We start from the raw sequence: 27,529 nt of genomic DNA on the forward strand, positions 1-27,529 counted from the left end.
CTGTGCTGCAAAGTGTATGTAGAACTTGCCAAATTAAGAAATTTGGAAAATACCATCAATGAATTTAAAAACAATTCACGGTGGAACTTGTTGAATGCTTGGCTTATGAAAAGTGGCAGACATTATATAGTTTGATGACTGAATAAATGTAAGTTAATTTTGTTTGAATTACAAAATTCAGGGAAGTGCTAGTAGATAGAGTGTGTTGTTTAAGGGACACACATTTTAACATTGCAAAGGGAACTAATAGCTCTCCAGAAGATAGCTGCTTAGTATAATAATTATGACTTTTTTGTGTGTGTGCCAGGAATTGAACCCAGGCACACTCAACCACTGAGCCACATTTTCAGCCCTTTGTATGTTTATTTTGAGACAGGGTCTTCCTAAGTTGCTTAGGGACTCACTAAGTTGCTGAGGCTGGCTTTGAACTTGCCATCCTTCTGCCTCAGCCTCCGGAGCCACTGGGATTACAGGTGTATACCACCACTACGCTTGGCTAAGTATGATTAATTTTTATCATTGACTTCATTCGTCTGTTTCAAAGGAGATTTTTATATTATTTTTAATTAATTCATATGTTATTCTTAAGACTTTTGAAGACTCGGGGTTTGGGATTTATTCGACCTATATTCTAAAGTCTTTTTAAACTCATATATATCTTTGTAAAAATTTCTTAATACAGTAATTTCTAATTAAAACAGTGTAACTTTTTAAAAGATCTGAGTTCCTTGGGATGGGGAGGGGACACCTTTCCTGGTGGAACTAGTGAGTATGTTAACTAGGAAAGCTTTAGCCTGTCCCTGGTAACACCTGGAACTTGTTAACTAACAGTAGGTGCTCCTTGGCATTGTGTTCTTTAATGTGGTCTTCTTAACTTACATGCTATAATTAAGATGAGAGGAAAGGATTTCTGGAGAATTTTCTTTTATAAGCAATATTTTTTTTCAGAAACATAAGGTTACTCCAATTCTGTGATTTTTTTTTTTTTCTTTTAAGTTAAAAAGAAAGAAGAACCATTCAAGTTGGTTTTGAAGAAGAGAGTTTTAAAATTTCTCTGTTGAGGCAAGCAGGTATTGAGTCCAATCTCTTTCATTCATTTCCTGGTTATTCCACCTTTGGGAAATTAATCTGTCTCTCTGAGACTCAGTTTCTCCATTGCTGAAAAGCAGCTAAAATGACACCTAACTTCACAGGATGATTGAAGCATTAATTGAGATAATTTATGTAGCTGGCAAAGAAATGAACACTTTATAATCTTCGGTATGACTCATTATTATAGAGTGTGTTGGAGTTGTCACTTTAATTGTTCTGTAGCTGCTTTTCTTGCTTTTTCTGATCATCTAATAAAGTTTATGTATCTATGTATGTATTTACTTATTTGATGGTGGGGAGAGAACCCAGGACCTTGTGCATACTAGGCAAGCACTGTACCATTGAGATAAATCCTCAGCGTATTTTCAAAAAATTGATGGATAAAAACATAAAATTGTATAATTAATGGGATATCATGTGATATTCAGTATGGGTAGTTATTTCTGGCCATTCATTTATGTGTTTCATTTGCCTGTTTAGAATGTGTGTGAATCTGCTATGCCCTTTCTTACTGATTGGGACTCTTGAAAAATTCACAAGTCTTGGTTTTTGCAACTAATTAAAAGACCATGTCAATGTACATGAAACATTCTCTTTAGTTTAGATTTGCAACTTCATATTGGTGAAATAATTTCTTGATGAAAATAATTTTTAATATTTCTCTTTAATATTATTAATCTCTATAATAGTATACACAGTGCTTTTCATTTCTGAATCCATATACCCTCAAGCATGGGCTTTTGATATCAGCAGGTTTTCATTTATTGATGTCATTTTGAAATAAGAATTCTAAAACAAGCATGATAATATCTCATTCTTAATTTAGACATAGAAAATAAGAAATGAATTGTTGATGCTATTTACTAGTAATGTTTTTGATGATTTCCCTTAATTTGGTTTGTAGAACAGAAGGTATTTAATGAAGATAAGAAACAAAACAGATGAAATAGCCATACATCTATTTAATTGATGTTTCAAGTAATTTTTAGAAAAGAGAATTCCTTAGATAAGTGCTTATTAATTGATGTTATTTTTGTGTGGATTGAGTTTTCTCCGTTGATTCAGGTACTGCTTTGACCAGATAAGAATTAACTTATGTTTTTCCTCCAACTCTGCCATCCCCTGTCCTTCCCTAACCCAGTAAATGGCCCCAGTATTTACTCAGTTGCTCAAACCAAAAATTTATGAGACAATCTTGATTTTTCTCTTTTCCTTACAAGTTCACATCAGTCTATCAGCAAATCCTTCCATCACTACCTTCAAAACATATTCAGAGCACTTGCCATTTTAGCTACACACAGTATCATCTCTATTTGTTTCAATAGAAACCCAGTTGGTCTCCTCCACAGTTAGTTTCCATGCAGTAGTTGGAATGAGCTTTCAACCAGCTCCTGTGCTTACAGTCCTTCAGTGGCTTCTCATCACACTGAGACTAAAATGCCAAGTCCTCACCGTGAGCCCTCAGGCCCTCTGTGAGCTGCCTTGTTAGCTTCTTGTTAGCTACTCCTTGAGTCATGCTGTCCACTCTTCCCTTCCTTGTTGTCTGCACTTCCCCTTCCGTCCTTCACTCCAGTGGCTGATACCTTTGCGCGCTATTCCTGTGCATCCCCTCAAGATCTCTTCTCAAATGACAACTACTCAGAGAAACCTTCTCCAGTTGTCAGTTCCTCATCTCTCCCCACTAGCTTGCTTGCTTTATTTTTCCAAATGTTTACCACCACCTAATCTTACATCCTCCATTTAGCGATTTATTCTTCTCCTTCTTTTTTTTTTGGTACCTATGATTGAACCCAATGATGCTTAACCACTGAGCCACATCTCCAGCCCTTTTTATATTTTATTTTGAGACAGGGTCTCACTGTGTTGCTGAGGCTGGCTTTGAACTTGTGATCCTCCTGCATCAGCCTCGCTCCCGCTGGGATGACAGGTGTGTGCTGCTGGCCCCACCATTTATTCATCTTTTGCATGCTCCTTGAGGGCAGGGAACAGGCCTTTCCATCATCACTGACCTGGTGCTCAGACAGGGCCTCGCATAGAATAAATGACTGTCTCATTCAATGAGAGTATTACTCCTTTTGGTCTAATGACAAGGGGTAAAATTATTCAGATACTTCAGGACATATGCATTAGTTCTGCAGAAGGACACCTGCTCCTAATGTATCTGTGGGAATATTATTGTATATGCATTTTATAATACAATTTCTACCATAATCCTTTGATCAGAATGTATAATTTTGCAGCTGACATGGAGGGAGCTGGTCCTGTAAACTCTTGTGTGAGCAGCCTTCTCTCATTCTGGAGGGTAAGAGAAACTTCATCCACACCAGCAAGCAAGGGTCTGAAATTAGTCTTGCTGTCCTGGAACATCAGGTATCCTGGACTGAGATGAGGCCCTAGTTTCACTACTGAGCTACAGACCACCAGTCTGTCTCCATAGTGTATATCCATTCTATAAAATTATATTTCATCCTCATCCAGAGTTTTACTCTAACTCTTGAGAGCAGATCTGGGCCTCAAACCTAAATCAATCTGCATTTGAAAAAGGCTATAATAATCATCATCATATCCTATTAGCTATTACCTCCTGGTTTACATCTCTCTTATTTTCATTCCACTTCAAGCAAGTATCTCGTTGGTGTCAACATCAGTGACCAGGTGCCATCTGCTCCTTTCTGCCTGAGTACTCTCACTATTGCCTGGAGTCTATTTTCAGAGGTGCTTAGGGCCTCCAGTCCACACTCCCAAAGATTGACTCTTGTTCAGATTAGGTTTCAGTTTACCATATCCTTTTACATATTATATGCACTTACAGGCTTCAGACTCTGCAAATAATTGCCCTAAACCAGATTAATTATCATACCCAGCCTAGGAACCATTTCATTTGTATCCCCAAATGGCTATTGCATGTGAACCTAAAATTTTGCAGATCTACTTCAGGCAAGAAACTATTGTTGCTAGTAGATATTTGCCTTTTTGCAGTAGTTAAGTAAATATGTTCTGTCTTTGTGGTTATGTAATAAAACTCATCACACTGACATTAGGTATGTTTTTCTTACTGTCCATAACCCAAATTGGAAAAATATGCATACAACATTTTTCAATTATGGTGTTTTCTTCTGGAAGGAAAGTTTTCTTGTTTACCTACACCCAACTTGCCTCATGAATATTCAGCTGTTGACAGAGCTGCAGGCCAATATCCATGGAAATGAACTCATTAGTCATGTTTTGCTGGTTCCTGTTTGATTCATGAAGTATGTGGAAGTGTTTGTGATATTTCATATTTTATTTTCTTGATTTTTGAAGCACAATATTACTGATAGTTTTAATCCTAAATTTTCAGTCGTTTATTATTTTTTCTCATCTTTCCCAAATGCATAAGCAAATGGCCTCCTATAGGTTGTTGATATAATTTTTACAAAGCAAATTATGAATAATAAATCTCAAATGTCTCTAAAACAGATTTAAAATGTTTTACATATTTATGCATCCCCAATACCCATTCCTCTTAGTTGGTGAATTCTCTCGAAGTTGACTTGTTGTGTGGATGTTGTACAAAATAATGATTCTCCTTGACAGTATTCCTTCAAGAATGTATTGTTAATAAAAATAATGGTTAAATTGTGTTATGTGCATATATGAATATGGCAGAGTGAATCCCACTATTATATATAATTATAATGCACCAATAAAAGTAAATAAAATAAAATATTACTAATCTATGCCAAGCTAAGTAGTTGGTTTTATAAGGTGGTAGATGAAACGGTACCCTTGTATATGCCAGTAAATTAATATTTTTGGCGGGGGATTACCAGGGATTGAACTGAAGTGCACTTACTCATTGAACCACATCCCCAGCTCCTTTTTGTATTTTATTTAGTCAGGATCTCACTGATTTGCTTAGTGCCTCACTAAGTTGCTGAGGCTGGCTTTGAACTCGTGATCCTCCTGCCTTAGCCTCCCAAGCTACTGGGATTACCATGCATGTGCTCCTGGGCCACACAGTAAATTAATTTTTAAAGAAATATTTCATGGGCTTTGCATGCCTAATAAAATATTAAGTGTTTAAAAAAAGAAAATAATGAAAACAGCATCCAACAAGTGTTTTTGATGATAGAAAAAAATTAGTAACAGAAAACACTTATATATTGATCCTGGATGTGCCCATTACTTATATTAATTTATTTAATCCTTACAGCAAGTTGATAGGAATAGACACCGTATTAATTTTATTATAAAAACATGGAAACTGTCTCAGAGGAGTAAACTTAACTATCTAGTATTTGGCAGAGTTGGGATTAAACCCAGGGAGTTAAAGTAGTTTTTGTTTGTTTTGTTAGTTTAGTACTGGGAATTGAACCTGGGGCACTTTACCACTGAGTCACATCCCCAACTCATTTAAAATTTTTTGTTTTGAGACAGGGTCTTGCTAAGTTGCTTAGGACCTCAGTAAGATGCTGAGGCTGATCTCAAACTTGGGGTCCTCTTGTGTCAGCCTCTCGAGTTGCTGGAATTACAAGCATGTGCCACCCAACCAGCCAGAGTTTAAGCTTTTAAAAACCACTTCATGTTGTTATCTTTTGTTTTATTGAACTGCCTATTGTCCCAACACCTGGCATTCTTTCTCCACTGATTTGAAATGCCCTCTATTTCAAATATGGACTCCCTGCACACTTGGGATGTTTCCAGAGCACCTCGGTGCCATTGATCTTTTTGTCTATAAACAACCCAGTGGTAACCATTTCCGTTACCACACATTAATTCCTTTAAGGAACAGAGGAATGAATAGAATTAAGAAGGAAAGGAAACAAAATTATTGACTAAGAAACAGGCTGCATATTGAATGAAGGTAAAGACAATATTTGGTCATGAGAAAAGGTGAGGAAGGGATATATGAAGTTAGAAGTGGCAAGAGGGAGGAGTTGGTCTGCATTGTAGTTGTGTGTTTTCAGGAAAAGGGTGAACAATTTTAGAAGTCAGTTTTAAAGAACAGGTAACAGGTACCGAAGTTTCTCAGGTATAAAACTTAGAGAAGGTGAATAATTAAAGAATAAAAAAGGACTTTTTATTAATTAAATCCAACATCGATCATGAAACTGTTTGCAAATCCTCCCTCTGTCCCTCATGGAATTACATAGTGAGTTGGATCCTAGGGAGAGGGCAGAGGGCTGTGGAGGCCAGGCCTTCACAAATCTTCACATCGCTATACTGATTCATTTCTTTGGGTTGTTTTCCAGCATTAAATACTTTTCCTTCCCCCTCTGCTAACATTTCCTTTTCATGGGAACTGAATTCTTGAATAACGACTTGAACAGGAATAGCGTTCTGCACTTTAAATTTGGGAAATGACCAGTTTCCTGTGCTGGAGAGAAGTCTGTGCCTGAGAATATTATCTATAGACTGTGCTTTGTACTTCCCGCTTTGCCTTTTCTTTCATTGTGCTGTGTTATTTATCTGCTATCAATGTAAATTCCTGACCAACACAATATGAAGTATTATATCAGAGACACAATAGTCCACTGACATCTCAGTATAAATATTTGTGTAAAAATAAAAATAAGGTTATGTAGCCAGTGTCTTACTAAGGAAAAAAACAATTCACAAATATGTTCATGTAAGCTTGTGAACTACTTTTAGAAATCCATTTTCTTCCATGGTGATCACCATCTGACACTGTGAAACACACTTTTATGTGAAATGCCACCAGAGAAATTGTGGGGTATTTGAAATCTCTTTATTTCTTTGTTTTTTTTTTTTGTTTTTTTCCTCATTATTTCTTTGTTAGTCTCATTCAAAATTTATTGTTTTCTTCCAATGTTAAGTGTCTTTACAAAAGTAATGATTTGTCAGACATAAAAGAATACATTTTGTTTTAATTTTTGTAAACCAGTCTGAGCAATTGTCATTGTTTAATTGTTCTTTTGGTGCTACAAAGGGTTGGTAGTATAGAGAAGAACTAAGACAACCGCAAGAGTAGTGGTCACGTGACATTTCTAAAGAGGCTGTCTCAGCTTGGTCTGCCATTTTCCTTCATCAGCCTGTATGATTCTTATCCACACACAGACCTTGTAGCATCTCAATGAAATAAAAACGGCACTCTGGCCATGCTTCCCACATATTCCCCAATTTCATTAGCACTTTGTACCAGAAGGCCTGTCAAAGATTGAGGAGGCAGACATCAATCTCTGTGAGATCTTTTAGTTTGATCCTGAGTGATTTTTTTTCCCCTTTCTTCCACCCTTGGTGAATTTCCAAATTTCCAGAAGGTTGAAAAAGTAAATGTCTGAATAGAAATATTGACAGGTATACACAGTTTTGGGGGAACAGGCTGGAATCCAATAGAGTATGAAAGATCCACTATTTTAAGACTACAGACAGCTCTTGATTTAGAATGGTTTGATTTAGAAGTTTTTTGATTTAACAATTGTGTGCAAGCCTCGTACATTCAGTAGAATCCATACTTTGAATGTGGATCATTTCCATGGTAGTACTATGCAAAGTGGCCTTCAGCCCAGCTCCCAGTCATGCGACCCCACATGATCATGAAGGGCAACAACTGGTAACTCTATGAAGGACCCACGTTGTTAGCAAAGATGTTCTGTAGGTTAGGGGATGAAAGGCATTTTTGACTTAGGATAGTTTCAGTCTGCTGTGGATTTGTCGACATGTAACTCCTACCATAAATTGAGGATCATCAGTAAACATCGAGTTTTCTACCAAAGTTCTCAACTGCATTTGTTTTCAGATCAAGGGATGATCCAGAAGTTGGAGTCCCTCAGATTGAATTAATATCAACAGAGGAGCAGAGAGGAGAAGGCAGCGACTTTCCCTTTTGGGTTTGTTCTTTTGAGTGTTAGTCATAAATACAACCGATGGAAGGAAAAGAAATATGACTGTAGATGTAGATAGTGATGATAGTGGCAGTAGCAGAAATATCAGCTAACATTTTTTTGGGTCCTGATTGTGTGTTTGTAGTATTTTACTGGGCAAAGTGCCAACTAAAAAGACCTCCATGTAATTGTCTCCATCTTTCTGTGAGGCATCTATCATTACTAACCTGACATTGGGTGAAGAATCTGAGACCTGAGCCTTTGGCATCTCATAAATGCTCACCACAGAACTGAATGCCACCCCCAGGAGACATCTGTGTTTGTGTATGTGTTGGCTGAATATTTTCAGGTGTGTTGGGGGAGAAGGTGGAGAGTTGATTTTAAAGAGCTTCCAAAGAGCTCACTGTAAACACTATTCACTTTCCAGTCTTCTGTACTTTCTTTAATTGAATTCTCCCTAGATTTTGGTGTATCCATGACCATTCTGGAAAGACGTTAATCACCCCAAACAATACAAGGGAACACAGGATCTTCATGAATCAAATGACACTTGGAATGACTATGCTAAACAAAGTTTGTTGCCAGCAAGTTGCCTCATTAAAAGCATAGTTTAAAACAAAGAACAAGAAGTTGTTTGAATCCTTGTGAAAACTAGCTAAATACATGACTGTCAGAGCTGGCTTTAGCAAGCATCTTCTGAGGGTTAACATCTCACCTAATATTAGATTCTTTGGAAGACTCGAGTTAAGTAAAATAGGCACCATTTTTGTAGGTTATTTTTGAGTTTTTAATTTCTTCCTTCTCATCATGGGAGGACTTTTAAACATTTAAGGTTAAGTGCCATTTAAAAACTTAGAACTTTGGAATGATCAGTACTTAAAATTTGTAAGATCCAAAGAACCTTAGCAAAAACCTCAAGATGGTGACTACAGAGATTTCTAAGTCACAAAAATGAGCAAAGCAGGCTTTGCATGAAGAAAAAAATAATATTAATGTGGAATTGCATAGCATTAACATTCGACTTTGGCGTAGAGTTTAATAGGGAATAGTGGTGGCTGTGGCAAACCGAAGTGAACATGCAGCCCCCTTAGCTCTAGCCTGCTACCATTGAGGAATATAGATAAGCCTGGTGCTGGGTTTCTCCAGGTGTTTGAAGAGAGGCTGTTATTATTGACTCTGCGTGAATGCTTTCCCCCCCACCTTTTAATGGTAGCAATTGAATCAATGTTTTAACTGCATTGTGCTATGCTAAAAAATACCTCCATTGTTTTTGACCTCTACAGTAGACAAGTTTGTTGTTTTAGGGCAATGGGAAGTTAAACATCATATTAAAATAATATTTTTACAGGTTCAGTTGTGAGATGAATTTGTAGGAATTGAATAAGCAGAAAATAAAAACAAATTAAAAAAAGCAAAAGTTAAATAAAACCAGGAACAATAACAAAAATCTCACCTAAGAAAAGTTCGCATTTTTGTAGTATTTTACTATAGGCATCTCAAAATGTTTCCCCATTTTCCCTTTGACTTTTAATAATCTTATGCTTAGCTCTAAGTCTGTAATGTTTTTGATTTCTTTTTCATTTTCTCCAGCTTCACTATTGACTTTCTCAGTCATTTATTAAACATCTTTAAAACCTTGTATCTTATACAGAATAAACCCATCATATGTGGACAGATGATGAACTTTTTTCCTGAAAACCTCTGAAGAACATAATTTTATTATATTTGTTCTTTGGCTTATTGAGGTCAAAGTGAGTATACTAAAAATGTTTTAATTATCTTTAATCATCTTCAAATCCTGGCCGACGGAAGTTTTAAAAATTTTTAAATGATAAGATAAAAAATTATCTTTACCTAGCTGCTGAGATGAATGAAGTTTGGTTGATCTGAAAAGAATTAAAAAATCTTTTAGTGGGAAATCGAGCATATGTTAAAAGTAACAGTGACACAAGTCCCTTTAGCTGTGAATCACAATAAAGAAGTGTTGACAGAGTCTTTCCCTGGGAGTTTGGCCTGCAGTCCTTTGTGGGCATTTATTTGAGTAACCCAAGTGTGTTCTTTCCATGGCTTGTAAAGTGGTGAATGCCCTTGAGGGTGTTTTATGCTAGTGAACTACTAAAAAGTGAGTTATTATTCCATACATTTTTGCAGTTTTGTATGGATGGAGCATTGTCATGACAGTTGAAGGATAAACCAATGACTTGGAGAGATGAAAAGAGGTGCTGCTTATGTCCTGTAGGGACCTGTGGTCTGGTGGGGAGCAGATGTGCAAACCAACATAATTTTATGACTACTGTTCTGTGTGTCTGAATAGGAAAGACACTACTCACCATCCTAGAGTGCACAGGGCAGTCCACACAACAAAAAAATTACTCAGCTCCAAAAGTCAGTGGTGTCAGGATCCAGAAGTGCTGCCCCATGGTGATGGAAAATAATATGATGTGATATCCTGTATTCCAAGTTGCTTATGAGTATTCAGGAAGACAATATACTAGGTAAATTAATTTTTGGCATGCCCAACCTCTAGAACAGGGGTAACAAACTTCTATTGTTTACAAATTACCCAGGTTAAGGCATATTGTTATAGCAGCTTGAATGGACTAAGACTAAGGCCTTGTGGGCCTGGGCAAGGTATCTGCATTATTTTTTTGTGGGAATGGACCCTTTGAAGATTTTGTGCTGGAGTGTAAGGCAGATTTTCATTTTTAAAAATGGCCATTGGCAGTTGCATAGAGAAAACCAGGTTTTAGGGAGACAAGAATAGAGGCTAGAAGTTAATAATAGGAGGTCTAAAACCCTAGACCAGGGCCATGATGGTAAGATAATAATAAAACTATCCTGAGTTGGTCATTTTCCTGAGTTTACGATTTTTGTTACTCTACTGCCAAAAATGAGATTGAGGAATACTAGTATCCTTTTTGGGGGGGCAGTAATCAGGAAATGGAGATGGGGGCCTAGGGCTTCCCCTCACACTGAGTCTTAGGTATACAGCAGGTGCCAGACTAGGAGAGACCTAGAAGGGAAGGAAGGAGAGGAAACGAAGTTGACCTGTGTGAGAAGTGATGCCTGGGATGTACCATGGAGAAAAGTTGTTAAATAGTAGCATTGAGTGGTACACATTTATTATGATGAATCTTGAGCATAGGAAATGGAATTACTATAAGGTTTTTCAAATATTTTGTTTTTAAAGTTATTACGGTAAAGTTATTGCTCAGTTTTAGCATAACTTTTTTTTTTCCTCACATACACTAGGCAGGTGCTTTACCACTGAGCTACGTCCATATTGTTTAAATTTCTTTAGGTAAGGCTCTGTAGTTGCCCAGGCTGACCTTGAACTTGAAATCTTCCTCCTTCAGCCTCCTGAGTAGCTGGGATCACAGGCACATGCCACTGTGCCAGGCCTAACCTTATTACCTTCTAAAATACCAGAAAATTTACTATTTGTTTTATTTATTATGTATCGTCTGACTTTCCCCCCGCAGGATATAAGCAGGGACTTTTGACTATTTTGTTTATTGGTTTGTCCCATATGCCTAGGCCAGTGTTTCCCAAGGCGTGGTCTGCGGACATTTGGAGTTTCGTGACAACCTTTCAGGAGACATACAAGGTCAAAACTATTTTCATAGCAGTACTGGAGACTTGCTTTTTTTATTATGCTGACATTTGCACTGATGGTGCAAAGGCAATGGTGCATAAAATGCTCATGCTTCAGTATGAGTCAAAACAGTGGCACGGAACTGTACTCAAAGTAGCCACTGTGGACTTCACTGTCACTCACTCACAGCGGGTACGGGGAGCTTAATATTCTTGATAGAATTGTAAAGATGAATTTTATTAAACCTTGACTGTAGAGGACTTTGTTTTTGGTATTTTTTTTTTTTGGGGGGGGGTGGTTTTAAATTGTTTACTGCAATATAACAAGTAAACAGTCATTAGACACCTCCTAATTTTCCCCCCAAACAAACAAACAAAATGTAAACAGGAAAATAACTCTGCCTATACTTGTATAACTTCTCAAATTATGTTTGAAAGCTCTCTCATTCAATGATTAAGAAATTTTAAAATAGCAGTAATTATTTTCAATTTAAGAAAAAGTTCCCCCTCTTCCCTCGCCCAAACCAAGTATTTAAGATGAAAGAATGGGCTTCCTTACACATTAATTTTATACTTTATGTGAAGCAGCAACAATAACCATTAATAATTTGGCATTTCTGTTTACAGTTGCCCCAAAATTTTTTTCAATTTTAAAAAGCATTATCCTGTGTTGTCATGAAACAGAAACTAAATTCTAGGTAGCAAAGATTCTTTCAGAAATCAATATTAGGTCAAAGAAATATAAAGCAGGGCATTACACTAAATTTCTGGGTTTAGTACAGTAAAAAGAGTGAAATCCAGGAAAAGGTACCTACTGTTTCAGAGAAGAAATAAAGACCTGCAAAAGCTGATTTTTGGTTGTATAATATTTTACACAGTGTTTGGATTTGCAGCATCTGCTAATGGAAGCAGACAGGCACTGTATTTATCCCTGCACAATAATCAAGATCCCTCCCTCCCCACCTTAGCAATCTACTACCATATACTAAGTACTGTGGATATGAGCCCAAGTCATCGCAGACATTCCAGTGAACAGTTAGTGTAATGCACTGGTGTGAAGTATGAGATGCAAAAAGTTCCCTTCAGTCGTCATCAATGTTCTGCTGTAGAAGAAAATTGGCAATCAAATTCTCATTCTTCTCACAAGCAAAATATGCTTGTGTCACAAGTCCTTCAGGAAATCCTAATGCCTTTAACCTTTCTATAACTTCTTTTTCCTGAGGTGTTACTTGAATGTAGTTCATATGCCCACTTCAAGCTTCTGCAGTTCCTCCACTGCCACTTCCACCTCCTCCTCCTTCTTGACCCCCAGCTTCTTGAGCTGGTTCACTTAACATCTGAATAAAATGGTGTTGGCTACAACAGCAAGTTCAAGGGCATCCCCTTGAAGTTTTACGGAATCAGCCTCAGTTTCAGCAGAGAGACAAATTATTAAACAAAATCCTTCCCTGCTTCCTGCATTGCTACAACAGATAGGTCCAGAAAATCCTCAGTTACTGCAGCAAATTAGCCAGCACTTCGTTTTTAATATCCTGTGTATCCCTTAAGCACTTCTGCTGCGTACCCAAGTATTATGATGGTCTCCAGGAAAAGAACTGCATGATGGCTTGAGTTGCTATGGAACATCATATTTACTTGAAATCATAGTTTGCAGGACAAACTATGGTTACTGTTTCAGAGTATTTGGGTAATCTGGCAGACATGTGCTCAAAAAAATGAAGTGATTCTGTCACTTCAAGGAAAACAACTGATACTTTTAGTTGATGATAACAGAATTCAAGCTCATAAGTGAATTTTGAATTTTAGAAAATTTGTGTCTGTCTCTGTGAACTTGACAGTTTTCTAATACTTAATGACTTTTCTGATAAGCCAACTACTGATATTAATAAATGCGATGTGTTTATTTTAGTATTTAACAAAATATGACAATAGTTGGAAGATAGCTATAATTCTCCGTGAACCAATACTGAAAAAAGATCACACATGGGTGAAATATCCCTTCAAAATGCAAGATAGACCAATGGATTTTAATGTAACTATGTGAAAAGTTAACTGATATGATTTCCAACCCTATGCTACTACTAACTTTTAAGAAACAACCATGTATTGAGTTTTGGTTTTGCATAAAGGAATAATACCCACAATTAACCTGAATAAGTTATAGCAAGGAACATACTGTTTGCTTTTTCTACTATTTTCTGCATTAGGTTGCATTTTCTTCATATAGTTCTATCAAAACTACATATCACAACAAATAAAATTGTAGCATACATGAGAATTCAGCTGTTTTCTATTCAACTAGGCACTAAGAAATTTGCAAATATCTTAATATACTTTTCATTGGAATTTTTATTATTAACCTTAAATTTATAAATAAATGCATTTATTAATAATTTAAAAATTCCTCACATTCGATTTCTAATATATTAAACAGTCTTCAAGTTGTCAATTCCTGTATCTGCTTTGTTTCACTGGATTTCTCACACTGTTGAGCGGTTGACCACTGCCTTGTTCTTAAAGCCCTCTCTTTTTCTGTCAAAGTCCTCTCTTTTCCTAGCTTTTGTGATAACATGCTGTCCTGGTTTTGCATCTAGCTTACTGGAAGCCTGTTCTTACCCTTCTTTGGCTTCATTTCTTCTGCCTTGAATTCTTCTGCCCAAAGATTCTGTCCTGGGGTCCGTTTTGTTTTTCATCTACACACTTTCTCCAGTGGACAGGGGTTGTTGTCCCTTCTTCTTCCTCTTTTCCCTGGGTTTTGTGTTCGTGCTCTTTACCTTCAGCCATGATCTCCCCACAGAACTGCTCAGGTTGGTACAGCTAATCCTCTACTGGGGATCTCCATACGGCTGTCCAGCAGGCATCTCAGACTCGACCTAGCCACTGCCAACTCTGATTATCTCATCCCTTCTCCTGTTTCTGTCTTCACCATTCCAGTAAAATGGCACCATATGATTAAGGCAAATTCACTGGCAAGCTTTTTCATTTATTAAGACTTTGTTTTCTCTCAGGAAAACAAAACAAAAGCTGATCTTTCAAATACTTGTGATGTGATAATATCCTAAATTCAAAAGATAAAAGGAAAGTATACTTTAAGTTTACTTTCATAAAATGAATATACTTTTTTTTCCCTACAACAGTGCAGCCCCTCTTGAAATTTTCCCTTTTTGCCATTGCATATAAAATGTTCTCATCTCTATTCATATTAAATATTTCTTAGATGACAGGGTATTGGTAAGATGATTCTGAATGTAGAATACTTATGGGAAAAATAAGGATTAGTACCTATATGATGTTATGAAATTCATATTGGCCTTGTATGTCTAGAATCAAAAATGTAAACTATTAAAATCTGTGAGAATTTTGAGAGTGATCTGTGATGTGTGCCTCTTATGGTTTGGATGTGAAGTGTTTCCCAAAGACTCCTGTGTTGAATGCAGCAATGTTCAGAGGTGGTGCTTTGGTAAATGATTGGATTATGAGGGCACTGACCTCATCTATGCATTAATTCATTGATAACTGAATGGACTACTGGGAGGTAGTGGAAACTGTAGTGGTTGGGGGAAGTAGGTCACTGGGGGTGTCCCCTTGGGGACTATATCTTGTCCCTGGCCCCTTCTCCCCCATTCTCTCTTCTTTCCTTTCTCTCTGTTGTTGGCTGTCTGAGCTGAGCACCTTTCCTCCACCATAATCTTCCCGCATGATGTTCCGCCTCACCTTAGGCCCAGAACAATAGACAGAAATCTCTGAAACCATGAGCTGAAATAAACTTTTGCTTCTTTTTATTTTTAATGCTAGGTATTTTGGTCATAGCAATGAAAAGCTGACTAACATTGCCTGACTGATGAAAAGAATGGGAAGGACAAAAATGAGGGAGACTGTTTAGAACATTGAAATGATAAGAAAAGTGTATTCTGAGAATGAAATTCTTGGTCGGCATTGCCTTACTTTTGAACTAGCAGCAGCACAGATGTACGAACGAGGAGAAAAGAGATTGCTGTCATTTCCCTCTTCTTTCTTAATGAGTTTCTTCCTCCTTTTTTGACCTTTTGGTAGCAAATTGGTGACATTTCTAGGGTTCTGAATCTTGAATTAGCATATTCATTTTAACATGTACTTTTACCAAATACATGATAAAAGGAAAACAATACAGGCAAGGTAAAAAGCAAATGAGTTCTGCTCAGAGTAGGAAAAGGTGGCCCATGACCGGAATGGTTCCTCGGAATACATTGTATGGTGCCACTGTTAGGGGAATGCTAGAGAACTGAGCGTGTGAGTTGTCCTTTGAGGGGCACCTGCCAGCTTCACTTCCTCCAAGTGTGACATCCTATCTTATTTAGCCCACCTGTCTCTATTTTTCAAGTCTTCAGAGACGATCATGACCAGTGTATTTAGCTCAGGCTGTAATTTTTGTGGGTTGGGGTTGGGAAGGCAATCCTTGGTCAGGGCACCAAAACCTCCATGAGGTTGGATATGAAGGTGATGTACAGAGATAACCATTATTTGAATTCAGAGTCAAGGTGAAATTAGTGAACCTGTTTTCCCCACTAAAAGTCACTTATGTGCTCCTCAAAGTCGGTCTTGTTTTTCAGTCTGGAAGAATAATCATAAGGGACTGACCATCAGAAGGTGGTCCCTTGAGCAGTACGCAAGTTACTGAGGAATCCTGCTTGTAGTGCAGATTGTTGAGTCATAAACTAATCTGCTGAATCAGGCCTTCCAGGACTGGGGTTAGGAATCTGCATTTAGGAGACACTCTCTAAGTCTTACATAAATTGTAAAGTTTAAGAATCACTAGCATTAGCAGCTATTTTCCAGGGCTTATTTTCAAATGTACTTGTATCAAGATGAAGGTGGTCTAATTTTAATGAAATTATGGACTGGCAGTAATAAATGAAAGAAGAAAACAGTGTATAAAATCCTTTGTGGGGTTTTTTTTTTTTTGCCTAAGTTACTAGTGCTTCCTTGGTTTACATAAAAATTAAATGCCCAATTGCTAGAGTCTGAAGGAACTCTGTGGATACTGGTTGTTAAAGAATGGTTCTGAAAACATGTATTTATTTTTGTTTTCAGGAAGAAAGACTTAAACATTTTCTAAAAAATGTCAACAGTTGTCGTGATTCTGCATTCCCAGTAAACCATCTAAATCTGCCTTCACCGTTGTATAAAATGAAGCCCTTAGGAAAAATAAATGCTTGGTCAGAGATGCTAGCATGTTCCAGGTTTCCTTTTATATATAGTTTAACAAAATAGTCCATACTGTCATGGGGGATAAGAAGATAAAAAAATTGTCAGATAAAGATATGGTGTACCATATTGGTTTGTATGTTCCCTTTTAACTTATATGTTGACTCAATTTTATTACTTTGTAGCTTTAAAATTTTTGGTTTCAAAATGTGACTGAGTTGTTTATGAAAAAAAGGTTTATAATTGCAGAGGTGAAGTTTCAGTTTTACTTGCATGAGAGGTTACCTGTTTACTGTGTGGTCAATGTAAAATGTAAACTAGGCAAGTAAACCATCCATGTTATTTTAAGACTAAATAAAAAGGACTGGAGAATATTTGGTATCAGCATTTGGAAAATATTCAAGAAAAGCAAAACTAAAATTAAAAATTAAAAAGAATAATACTAATTAAAATAGAACTCAATCATTTTCCATGGCCATTTATGTATAAGTTCAGATAATAGTTAAAAGATTGTATCACATATTTTCAATAGAAATGAAGATTACACCCAATACTTATTCATTTTATTTAATTCAGCTGATGTTAAAGAGTTGTGGTATTAGTGTTCTTTTGTATTTTGTTTTTGGTAGGTACTGAAGATTGAACCTAGGGGTACTTTCCCACTGACCTGCCTCCCCAGCCCTTTTTAAAAAAAATTTATTTTGAGATAGGGTCTGGCTAAGTTGCTGAGACTAGACTTGAACTTTCAATCCTCTCGCCTCAGCCTTCCAAGTTGTTGGGAATACTGGCTGGGGCTATTAGTTTTGATATGTCTCTATAGTTATAGAATCTGAAACATGAACTGGTAGAATCAGGAACAAAGACGGTGTTGAAGCTCATGCTATATGTGAGTTCTTCGGGCTCATTTGATTTCTTTTCAATAGTTTTTTTTTTTTTTTTTTAAAGTTATGCTGAATATTCTGGAAATAAAGTGTACAAAGGTCTCCTTCCTACCACATGTAGGTAACTATTGTTTTCATTTTGGTATATGCTACCTATTTTTTTTCAGTCTGAATAGACACATCATACATGTGTGTAGATGTATGTATATTTGTATATATGTACATATATGTACATATATGTTAGGTGTGCTACTTAATACATAGTTTTTACCACACGATATTTCATGAGTGTCTATGCTATATACCTTCATGCATATGTGTGTACCTGTAGTTTTCTTCACATTCCATTTATGATTATACTTTTGTCATAACCACAATATCCCCTCATTTGTATATACAGTGTAATATATTTAATGATTCCCTTATTGGTGGGCCTTTAGTTTCCAATATTTCTACTTTTGTAATCAATGTTTTGAAACACTTTGAAAATTTTTTTAGGATAAATTTCTAGAAGTAGGATTTCTAGATTTTAAAAAAAAGTACCCATTTAAAAATTTGGGATTAGGTCTGGAGATGTGCCTCAGCAGTAAAGTGCTTGCTCAGCATGCGCAAAGCCCTGGGTACAATGCCCAGCACCTAAAAGAGAATAAATAAATAAATAAATAAAAATAAAAAACAACAAACAAACAAAAAAACTTTGAGCTTTGAAATACTAATGTGCTCATTTATCTACCACAAGGAAATAAAGAGCTCTGACTTGAACCCAGAAACTTAAATTTTCACTTCCTGAAAGTGTGTTTGTATGGGGTAGAAATGAGGAAAGGAAATTCTTTCATTCCCTTTAGAACCTGAAAATAGTTATTGGCAAGGATGTGTGTATGTATGTATCTATTTCTGATTCTCTCAGTTTTAAGGGAGTCACCTTAGAATTCCTGGGTCTTTTGTTTTTTATCCGAAATGCCGTTTTTCTTTAGATTTTGGTCTTTTTATACTTTGCAATGCTCATAAATTTAGGAAACACCTGATTCAAAATATTAATTCCATAACTTTGAAAGCCTGTTGGATAAATTTAGTTCATGTAGACTTGATCATATTGGCTCTGCTCAACATCATAAAGTGGATTTAATTCCCAGGTAGAGAGCAGTGCACAAGGGTTTCATATGTTAAAACAAAACTGTTTTCAGCATCAGTCAAAGTTTTATTCAACTATTGGATTTCGAGCTTTGGTTTCTTATTAAAAAAAAAAAAAGAAGTGAATTTTGATCAACACCCAGTCATTTTATGAACCTAATATTCTCTTCATAATTTCTTTTCTTGTTTCATGCAGGCTTTCTTACACAGAATGAACCAATGCGCTGCAGCAAAAGTTGACAAGAATGTAACGGAGGAAACAGTGAAGGTAAGGAGGTGATTTCTGCACCCAAACACGTGTTCCCCGTAGATAAACTATTCCTTGTGGGATGCTCCTTCAGGACCCTTCAGTGTGTCCTCGATTCCACTCGAAGTTCCTGTGTCAGTTATTTGCATTGGTAATCATGTGAAAAGGGTAATTAGGATTTGGATAAAGGGAGGTTAAGAAATGGCATATAAGGTATATAGATTTTTTTTTTTTTTTTAAACCAAGATCTTGGAAACATTTGCAGAGGAAGGAAAAAAAATTCTAGGAAGTAAGACTAAGAAAGGACTTCAAGAGGGAGGAAGTCGAGTAAGGTGTCAGCCGATTGCTAGAGGTTATTCAAGAAGGCAGACAAGGGCGAATGCGACTTCCTGTCTGTGATAGCTGAAGAATAAGATTTGGATGGTTCACTGTGGTGCACATGACATGTTTAAGTCAGACACAAAAGTGTAAATATTTTCTTTTAGAATGCAGGAAAAGGGCACTGGGGATAGAGCTCAAAGATAGAGCGTGCTTATTGTGCACGGGGCCCTGAGTTCCACCCCTAGTGTGAAACACACACACACACACACACACACACACACACACACACACACACACACACACACCACACACCACAGTAGTAAAGAAAAAATTGGGAAGAAAAGGATGGCAAATGCACTCATTATGCTATAGAGATTATTCGTTTAAATTATATAAATCGTTGATGTTGATGCTAATTTACTATTTCATTTGACTGAAAACAATTTTGAAGGATTTTTTTAGGTTCTTCTGACCCTATTTCCTCATAATTTAAGTATGTAACTTTCTTTTTGAACCTTCTATTTTTTTTTATTCGTGCATTATGATTATACATAATAGTGTCGTTACATATCTGTACAGCCACATAACATAATTTGGTAAATCTCATTTCAGAATTTTCTGCCACGGGAATATTTTAGTTAGCGAGTTTTTGGTTGCAAGAAAAAGCAACCTATAATTCAAATGAACTAGAAGACACTTTCACTCACACACTGGGGACTCCCAATGGAAGTAAAGGTTCCACCCAGGGATTCAGGGAGGCCAAGAAGTTGCTAGATCTTCTCTTGCAAGTCACTCTTCATCCAGGTTATCAGTGTTGTCCCTGAGCTGGCTCCTCCCATGGTTGTGAAGTGATCTTGTAGCTGTCCCAATTGTCACTTCCACCCACAGCACCTTCTAGAGGGGAAGGGACTGTCCATTCCAGGATACTCTTCTTAAGAGCAAAGACATGCTTCCCCCAAAAGCCTGCCCACAGACCTGCCTACACTTTTATCTGAAGCCCATCCCAGGAAGCAGGTGGAACTATCATGCTTGGATTTGGAGACTCAGGCTTTGTCCTGAGAGCCAAGAGTAGGGTCCTGGTTCCCAGAGTGCATGGGAGTACAGGGGACGTTCAGACAAAGTAAGGGTTAAGCCAGCAAGGTGAGAGAAAGGATTGGATGTGGGTAGCTCTCCACTGAAGGTTTCACTTGGAGAGAGAATATTGTACCCTCATAGCCCATTGGGGTGATAGTCTTTCCCTTCTTATTTTTTCGCTGAGGCTACCATGTTGTAAGAGGGAGAGAGAACGCAAAGGTGATGTTTTTCTTCTTTCTTCTTTTTTTTTCTTTTCAACTTTCTTTGCTGTTGCACTTAATCCATTTGTTTTTTTCTTTTAAACAGATGTTGTTCTCAAACATTGAAGATATCCTTGCAGTACATAAAGAATTCTTAAAAGTTGTGGAAGAATGTCTACACCCAGAACCCAGTGCTCAACAGGAAGTGGGGACCTGCTTTCTTCACTTTGTAGGACAAATTCTTATTTATTTTACAATCTCTGTCTCCCTTGATCTTAAGGTTTAGCTCTTGGCATAGTAGTATGTGTGAATTCAGCATTAGAAATAAAATCTGACGCCAAAAGTTTAGGGTCTTTTAAGGCCAATGAAATCTTGCACTTCAAGCCAAAAAGGGGAGAGTGCCCACATCATCCATTTTATTCAACAAAGAATAAACAGCCTTTTCTTTTCCTGACAAGTTAGTTCTTCGCATTCTCTGTAGCTTTGAATTCTAATGAATATTCAGGCTGTTCATAATGAATAGATTTTTATGTTTCTCTCAAACATAGAGCATTTTTCTTTTGAGGTGGAAAATCCTCACTCTTATAATGCACTACGAGCCTTTTATTAGTCAGAATGTTCCCTTGTTAATTGGCTTGTGACAAACCTGGAGGTGAACTAATCCAGTATGCCTGGGACTGAATTCTCCTCAAGGGTGGCTTCTCAGAAGACTATTCTGAGTGAGCAACGTGGAAGGAAGAAGCAGTCGATGCTCAGTTTTCTCAGGTTACATGCCCTGTGCCTGTGTGATCATTTCCCTTTATATTTGATAGCTGAAATCATTTATACAATCAATGTGTAAAATTAGAAGCCACCTGTACAGTGAAAATTGTTTCCAGGCTAAAGGACATTCATACTTAAAAAAAAGCATGCACTATTTATACCATTTATGGATACTCATTTTGAGAATACCAGTTTGAGCCCATGTATCTATCAGAATGCTACAGAATTCATGTTTTACTTGAAAAAATAGGTGAGAGTATTATAGAAATCCAACCTTGTATATTTTTGATTTTCCCATTTAGTCTTTTATAAAGATCTCTGTATTTGGCTTCTACATCTATATGTGATGAGCAGGGTCTGTATATGTTCTTCTTATAGTCAAAATATTTCATGAAGATAATTACCTTGAAGGCAGAGGCTCCTTGGGAGCAGGAAGATCATGCCAGGCTTTTCTGGGGCACAACGGGAGGACATGGGTGTTTGTGTCCACTTACTCTAACCTATTTCCTTTCATGAAGGGATCAGAATCTTCTGCCAACTGGACTAGTTGCTAATCTCAGGCCAGGGGTGCACATGGGAATCTTGTATCCTGACAGTCACTTCCTTAGTAGCACATTATGAATCTGTCATCCCTGAATTTAGCTAAGTTATTTCTGAATTTTTTTTTTTTTTTTTTTTTTTTTTTTCCTTTTTTTCCTGGCTCATACCATCTCTAGAGATAAGTAGTTCAGTACATTCTGTGCTGGCTATATAAAATAGGGCTTAATGTTTCTAAATGCATGCCTTTAAAATTTCAAAGGACATACTTCTGTTCTGATATTTGATCAATTATTTTTTGTGCCTTTCTCTTTTGTTGTTACTGCCTTGATACCTCCTAGGTACTTTGAGAAAAAAATCTTACAGATGGAAGGGGGCTTAGGGATTATGGGTAAAATTACTTTTTTTCTTTTAAGGAAAACCCCCTCTATCCATTTATGAGGACCCTTCATTTTGTTCCTACTTCATCACTTTTAGTGACAGCTCTAATTATTAGATGTCTACTTTGATCCCACATCTGTCCATCACTGCCCTTGCAATTCCCACCTAATGATCCTTGTGTTCTTTGTTATAGCTATGTAGAATTGTCACTCTCTTACAACATGACAGCTATTTGAAAGTAGCTATCATTCTCTGACTTTTCTAAACCAACAATTATCTCTTTCGGAAATGATCTCACAGATACCATGTCTTCAGGGTCTATCATTATCTCAGTCACTTGTTACTGGATATTGCTCTGTTTGTCAATGTCCCTGTTAAATACAACCTTTCAGATTGGTGTCTATTAACTGCAGGTTTGTATGGCACATGCTTTTTTCTTGATCAAAAATGATTTTCCCCTACCTGCCTGGGAATCATGGATTTATCCCACTGGACCTTGCTTAGAAGTAGCAGCTTTTTTTTTAAGCTCAGTTCTCATGGCAAAGCTGAGTACTCTCTTCTCTGTGCTTTGTTACCACTTGATTCATTTTTATATTACTGCTTTCATCATATTGGAATATAAAAATATATATATATATATATCTGTCTCCTTTTCTTGACTATTTTTTATGAATCAGGGAAAATACATAAATAATAAGCAAACACACACACAAATACACACACACACACAGGGTGGCTTTTGAGACATAGTAAACAGTAATGTTTATCTATGTATATCACATAGATTGAAATTTCAAAATGGTGAATAAGCTGACTCTAATTTATTTTATTTTGAATTCACAGAAAGACAGGTTTCGTATCTATGATGAATATTGTAGCAACCATGAGAAGGCACAAAAATTGCTTCTTGAACTGAACAAAATAAGAACAATCCGGACATTTCTCTTGGTAAGTGTATATTTATGAGTTATCATAGGCTGATGTTTATTGATAGGCCCAGGAAGAATCAAGGAAGTATCATTGTGGTGTGAAAAGCTGATTGTGAGATGACTTCCAACATACCCAGGCTGGGCAACTCGAGTCCTTTGATAAAGGTAAGCAGTGAAAGCTGGAGCAAGTTCTTTATAGGGAGGTACTGCTAATGCCCTCTCCTGGATGATCATAAATTGCTTGTGAGACCCCACAGGTTCTAAAGGAGCAAAGACCTTCTGCTAGAGTTCATTGTTGCTTTATATTCTCAGCTCCCTAGGGCTTTATTCCCTTCTCCTAAGAACTTTAAGTAGGGCAGTGGCAGGCAGGAGGCAAATCATGGATATGGAAGAAAATAAATGTAAAGATCACCCTACACATCTTAGTTTTCACAAAAATGGCAAAAATATATATTTCATTTTTCAAGGCAACACAAATAAATGCATATTTTGGCAGTTACTCGTAAAATCTAATTGCCAAAGAGGACCACATTGTAAGTGTACAATTCAGCAATATTTGGCAAATTGTGAAGTGGTACAACCACCCCCCAAATCCAGTTTTATAATATGTCCATCCCCTAAAAAAATCCCTCATGTTCCTTGATTTCCCTTGACTTTTTTTACTGTCTCAAATCTGCCATTTAGCCTATCCCATGTCTATATGCTTTGACTTTATAATTTCTGTTTCTCTATTGAGATTTCCTATTTGTTTATTCACTGTTAACATATTGTCCTTCAGTTCAAAAAATTCTTTGAGCATATTTGTAATAGTTGTTTTAAAGTCATTGTTTGCTAAATCCAGCATCTGGGTATACTCAGAGTTATTAACTATGTATGAGTCACATTTTCTTGTTCCTTTGCATATCATAATTTTAAATTAAAAAGTGGACATTTAAAATAACTTATGATAACAATTCTGGATTCTGTATTTTCTCCCTGAGATTGATTATTGTTATTTTTTTGTCTCTTTGCTCTGTGTTTGATAACTTTCCTGGACTTAATTGAGAAATCTCTTTTCTCATATATCTGCAGTAAGTGATATCTCTGCTTACTTTATTTTCATAATTCAACCTTGCTTTTAGGGATCTCTCCTTTGACTGCTTAGTTTAGTGGTCAGCCAGTGATTTGGAGCATTATTCTCTCTCTTGTCCATGGGTCTGTGTGTGAGTGTGGTTATGGACACATTCAAAGGTCAGATGGTCTGCAAGTTGATTCAGGTCTCTCTTTCTAGGGGTTTCTCAGGTCTTTTTTTTCTGCATGCACACACAGCCTTCCAGTCAGCCAGAGATAAATGCAAAGTTTCTCTAATCCATCTATAGCTCTCCAGGTTTTCCCTGTAAAGGTTTGGCTAATCTGCCCATCTTACCCTTGCCCCAGACAGGACTGCACTCTCAGGCTGAAACCAGGGGTATTCCCTGTTTTCCTTATGGAGTGTTCTAATCTAATTGACAGCACTCCTGGGTGTGGAAATTTTGCCTTCTACAGGCCCCATCCCCCCTGCATCCCCATTTGGCAGAAGGTTTTCCCGGCCAATGCTACTGTTGCACAGAGTGTGGGGGCGGATTCTTTGTCTCAGGAATTTGAAGAATGAAATCCACAGACACAAGGGTGAGAGCAAAGTAACAGGAGTTATTAGAGTAATAGAAAGAAAGCAGAGCTCCCAAAGAGGGAGAGGTCCCAAGAGAGGAATACCTAAGAGTGACTATTATCTAGGGATTTACACAGATCTGTAGGTTTAAGGAAGTCAGCCCCCTGCCCAATTCTGGGTAGGGCAGTCAGTGTCCATGAGGTATTCATGCAATCTTTAGTCCAATCAAAATATCAATCAGGCATTTTTCCTTCTTTGGAGAGGCATGGACCCTAGTCACGTAGGTCCTGATTTAAAAATAGCCTCTTTGTAAGTTTCTTAGCAAATATCTGCAGGTGCTGTTTGTCCAGGAAGTTACCCAGGGGCCCATGTCCCTGTCCTCCCAGTCTTATCTCTTCTGACTTCACTGCTGTGATGAAGCCACCTAGAGAAATCCTCCCTGGAGGATGAGCTGTGGGTGGGGACGGGGTCAGGGGATCAGGTGAGTCTAAGGGAGAATGCCGTGGACTCTCACCATTCTCACCTCAGATTAAAAGTTTCTCGTGAATACACATTTCTAAATTTGTTATTTGATCACTGATGTCTAGAGTATGAAATTGGCCCTGTTTTTTTGTCCAGCATGTAGTTGTCATTTGGAAAGAAGATTTACTGATCATCTCTTCTGCCATGGCTAGAAAAACCCTTACCTTGCTGAGCATTTTGGGCTCTTTCTGAGGTGTGAAAATTCTTGTCCAGTATATTCTGTTCCACTTTTAAACTAGTTTGCTTAGTAAATTGTGTGAGGCTCCAAGAACCGGTGTTTACGTGATCCTATGGCACACTCTGGTAGACAGAACCTGCTTCTCTACTTCTTGCCCTGAATTATCTGGAAGACCTTAGGACACTGATTACATCCCTGGTGTCATTTTCCTTCTTCATAAGATGGGAATAGTGACTATACCCTTTAACAAACATCCAAGAGTTCCTGGGTTTGACCCCTTGACTGCTACCTCTAAGTTTCTGGCCAATGAAATTTCTGGAGGCTTGTTCACACGTAGTCTTCTTTATGTGTGCAGAAAGAGTCTAAGGTATACATAAAGCCAGTCTAAAGTGGTGATCGGCTTCTGCCATTTTTTTCCACCATTGGTCTTCTTTTTGCATTCGATCTTGTTCAGCACTTGGCCTGTCTTCTCAATGAATATGGAAGGAACAGCGTTTTAAATCTGTGCCTTGAAAGTACTAACTTACCAGTTAGACATAATGAGAGGCTCTCTTCTTCCTTCATTAGATACTTAATATTTATTATATATTTATTCTAGGTGGTCATTCTGATAGGCACTGCAAAAAAAGAATTTGGCAAGTTTCGAGTCTATTTCTTTGCATTGATGTTTAGGAGAATGTTGGCTTTATCAGAATCACTTTTCTGCTGACCACCACTTTAAGGTCATTGGACACACCTTCAATTTCAGGTCACTATGATTACAGATTTAGAGATTTCTCCATTCACATTGAATCTGTGGAAAGCCTGTCTGACTGACTTCTTTGAGTTGGCTGCCTGGTATCTAGCGGAGTGTATCAGCAAATAGTAACTTAGAGATCATTTGGTTAAACCTACCAATTCTACAGAGAGGAAAACTGGAATTCTGTGGTTAGTCTGTGCTGTGTCAGCTAATGGCAGAGCCTAGAAGTAACCAATTATCTGTACACTTGCTCTTCCACAGCACAATGTATCTCTCCTTATAAATGAAATCTGTCATCTGTTTGTCTATCTATCCTCTCCCTCTTCCTCTCTACCTTTTTTCTCAATTTTCATTCTCAGGAGAATATATAAACTAATTTTAAGCTAGCTATACATTGAAAACACATTTTGGGTTCTGTGTCCAATTTGAAAGGCCAAAGTATTTCTCTTTGGCTCTGTGTTATTTGTGACAAGAACAGTGTGCTCTTCTCAGAGAAAGAAGGCCTGTAAGGACACAGGCTTTCACAACTTTTCAGCCTAACATTTTACCATAGAAGAAAAGTTTCACAGACCCAGGTTTATAAAATATACTTAATTATGTTTATTTCCACCTCAGAACTGCATGTTGCTTGGAGGACGAAAGAACACAGATGTTCCCCTGGAAGGATACTTGGTAACTCCAATTCAAAGGATATGCAAGTACCCTCTGCTCTTGAAGGTATTTTATGTGCTGCATCATTGTAGCATTTTCTTTGTGTCCACATATGTTGCTGATGATCTTTTAAAGACTTGTCTTTTAAAGAGTCTGTCTTTTTAAAAAGACAGGCCATAATTACTGGAAAAAGTGAACTATTTTTTCACAAATTTATATGAGTTAGAAAGCAAATTTCCATCGGAAAAGGCACTGTAAAAGGCTTTTAGTGCTCTTTGTAGAATACATACTTGTTTTCAGTTTCATTTAGAGTAAATGCATTAGTTTGAAGAGAGATCCCATTAAGTGCATTATGACTAGTTCATATAGCACTTTAGCTATAGGGCTCTTTAAGTGAAACCACAATTGGTATAGTTTTTGATTTCCCCAAACTTCAGTAACTTCATGATGCTAATGAAGTTAAGGTCAAAATTGCATAATTTTAGAGCCTGGTTTAAAATCATTATTGTAGGGACATAGTGTGGATCAGATGGGACAGTAAATGGTAGAACATGAAACGAGATTGCTAAGAAAACACGACACCTCTTAAAGATAGGAAGTGCCCCACTAATGGTTATAGATCTGTTGCCTCATTATAGTAAGCAATATTTTT

At 37.1% G+C, this 27,529-nt stretch overlaps 1 protein-coding gene across 2 annotated transcripts in view; it reads left to right on the forward strand.

Moving 5' to 3' along the window:
* The window catches only part of PREX2 (phosphatidylinositol-3,4,5-trisphosphate dependent Rac exchange factor 2), a 270,079-nt gene that overhangs the window by 47,814 nt on the left and 194,736 nt on the right, over positions 1-27,529 (forward strand). Inside the window, exons 1-5 of one of the 2 annotated variants that reach the window (XM_079101558.1) lie at positions 9,568-10,414; positions 18,906-18,977; positions 20,658-20,780; positions 23,075-23,179; positions 26,842-26,943. In XM_079101558.1, the coding sequence (XP_078957684.1) occupies positions 18,921-18,977; positions 20,658-20,780; positions 23,075-23,179; positions 26,842-26,943 (387 nt within the window). In that variant the 5' untranslated portion in view covers positions 9,568-10,414; positions 18,906-18,920. Of the gene's footprint in view, positions 1-9,567; positions 10,415-18,905; positions 18,978-20,657; positions 20,781-23,074; positions 23,180-26,841; positions 26,944-27,529 lie in introns of those variants that run through there. The other variant, XM_079101557.1, reaches the window with a different exon arrangement.

This window comes from Sciurus vulgaris (genome assembly GCF_902686455.1).
Source record: "Sciurus vulgaris genome assembly, chromosome: 1".
Classification (NCBI taxonomy): Eukaryota; Metazoa; Chordata; class Mammalia; order Rodentia; family Sciuridae; genus Sciurus; species Sciurus vulgaris.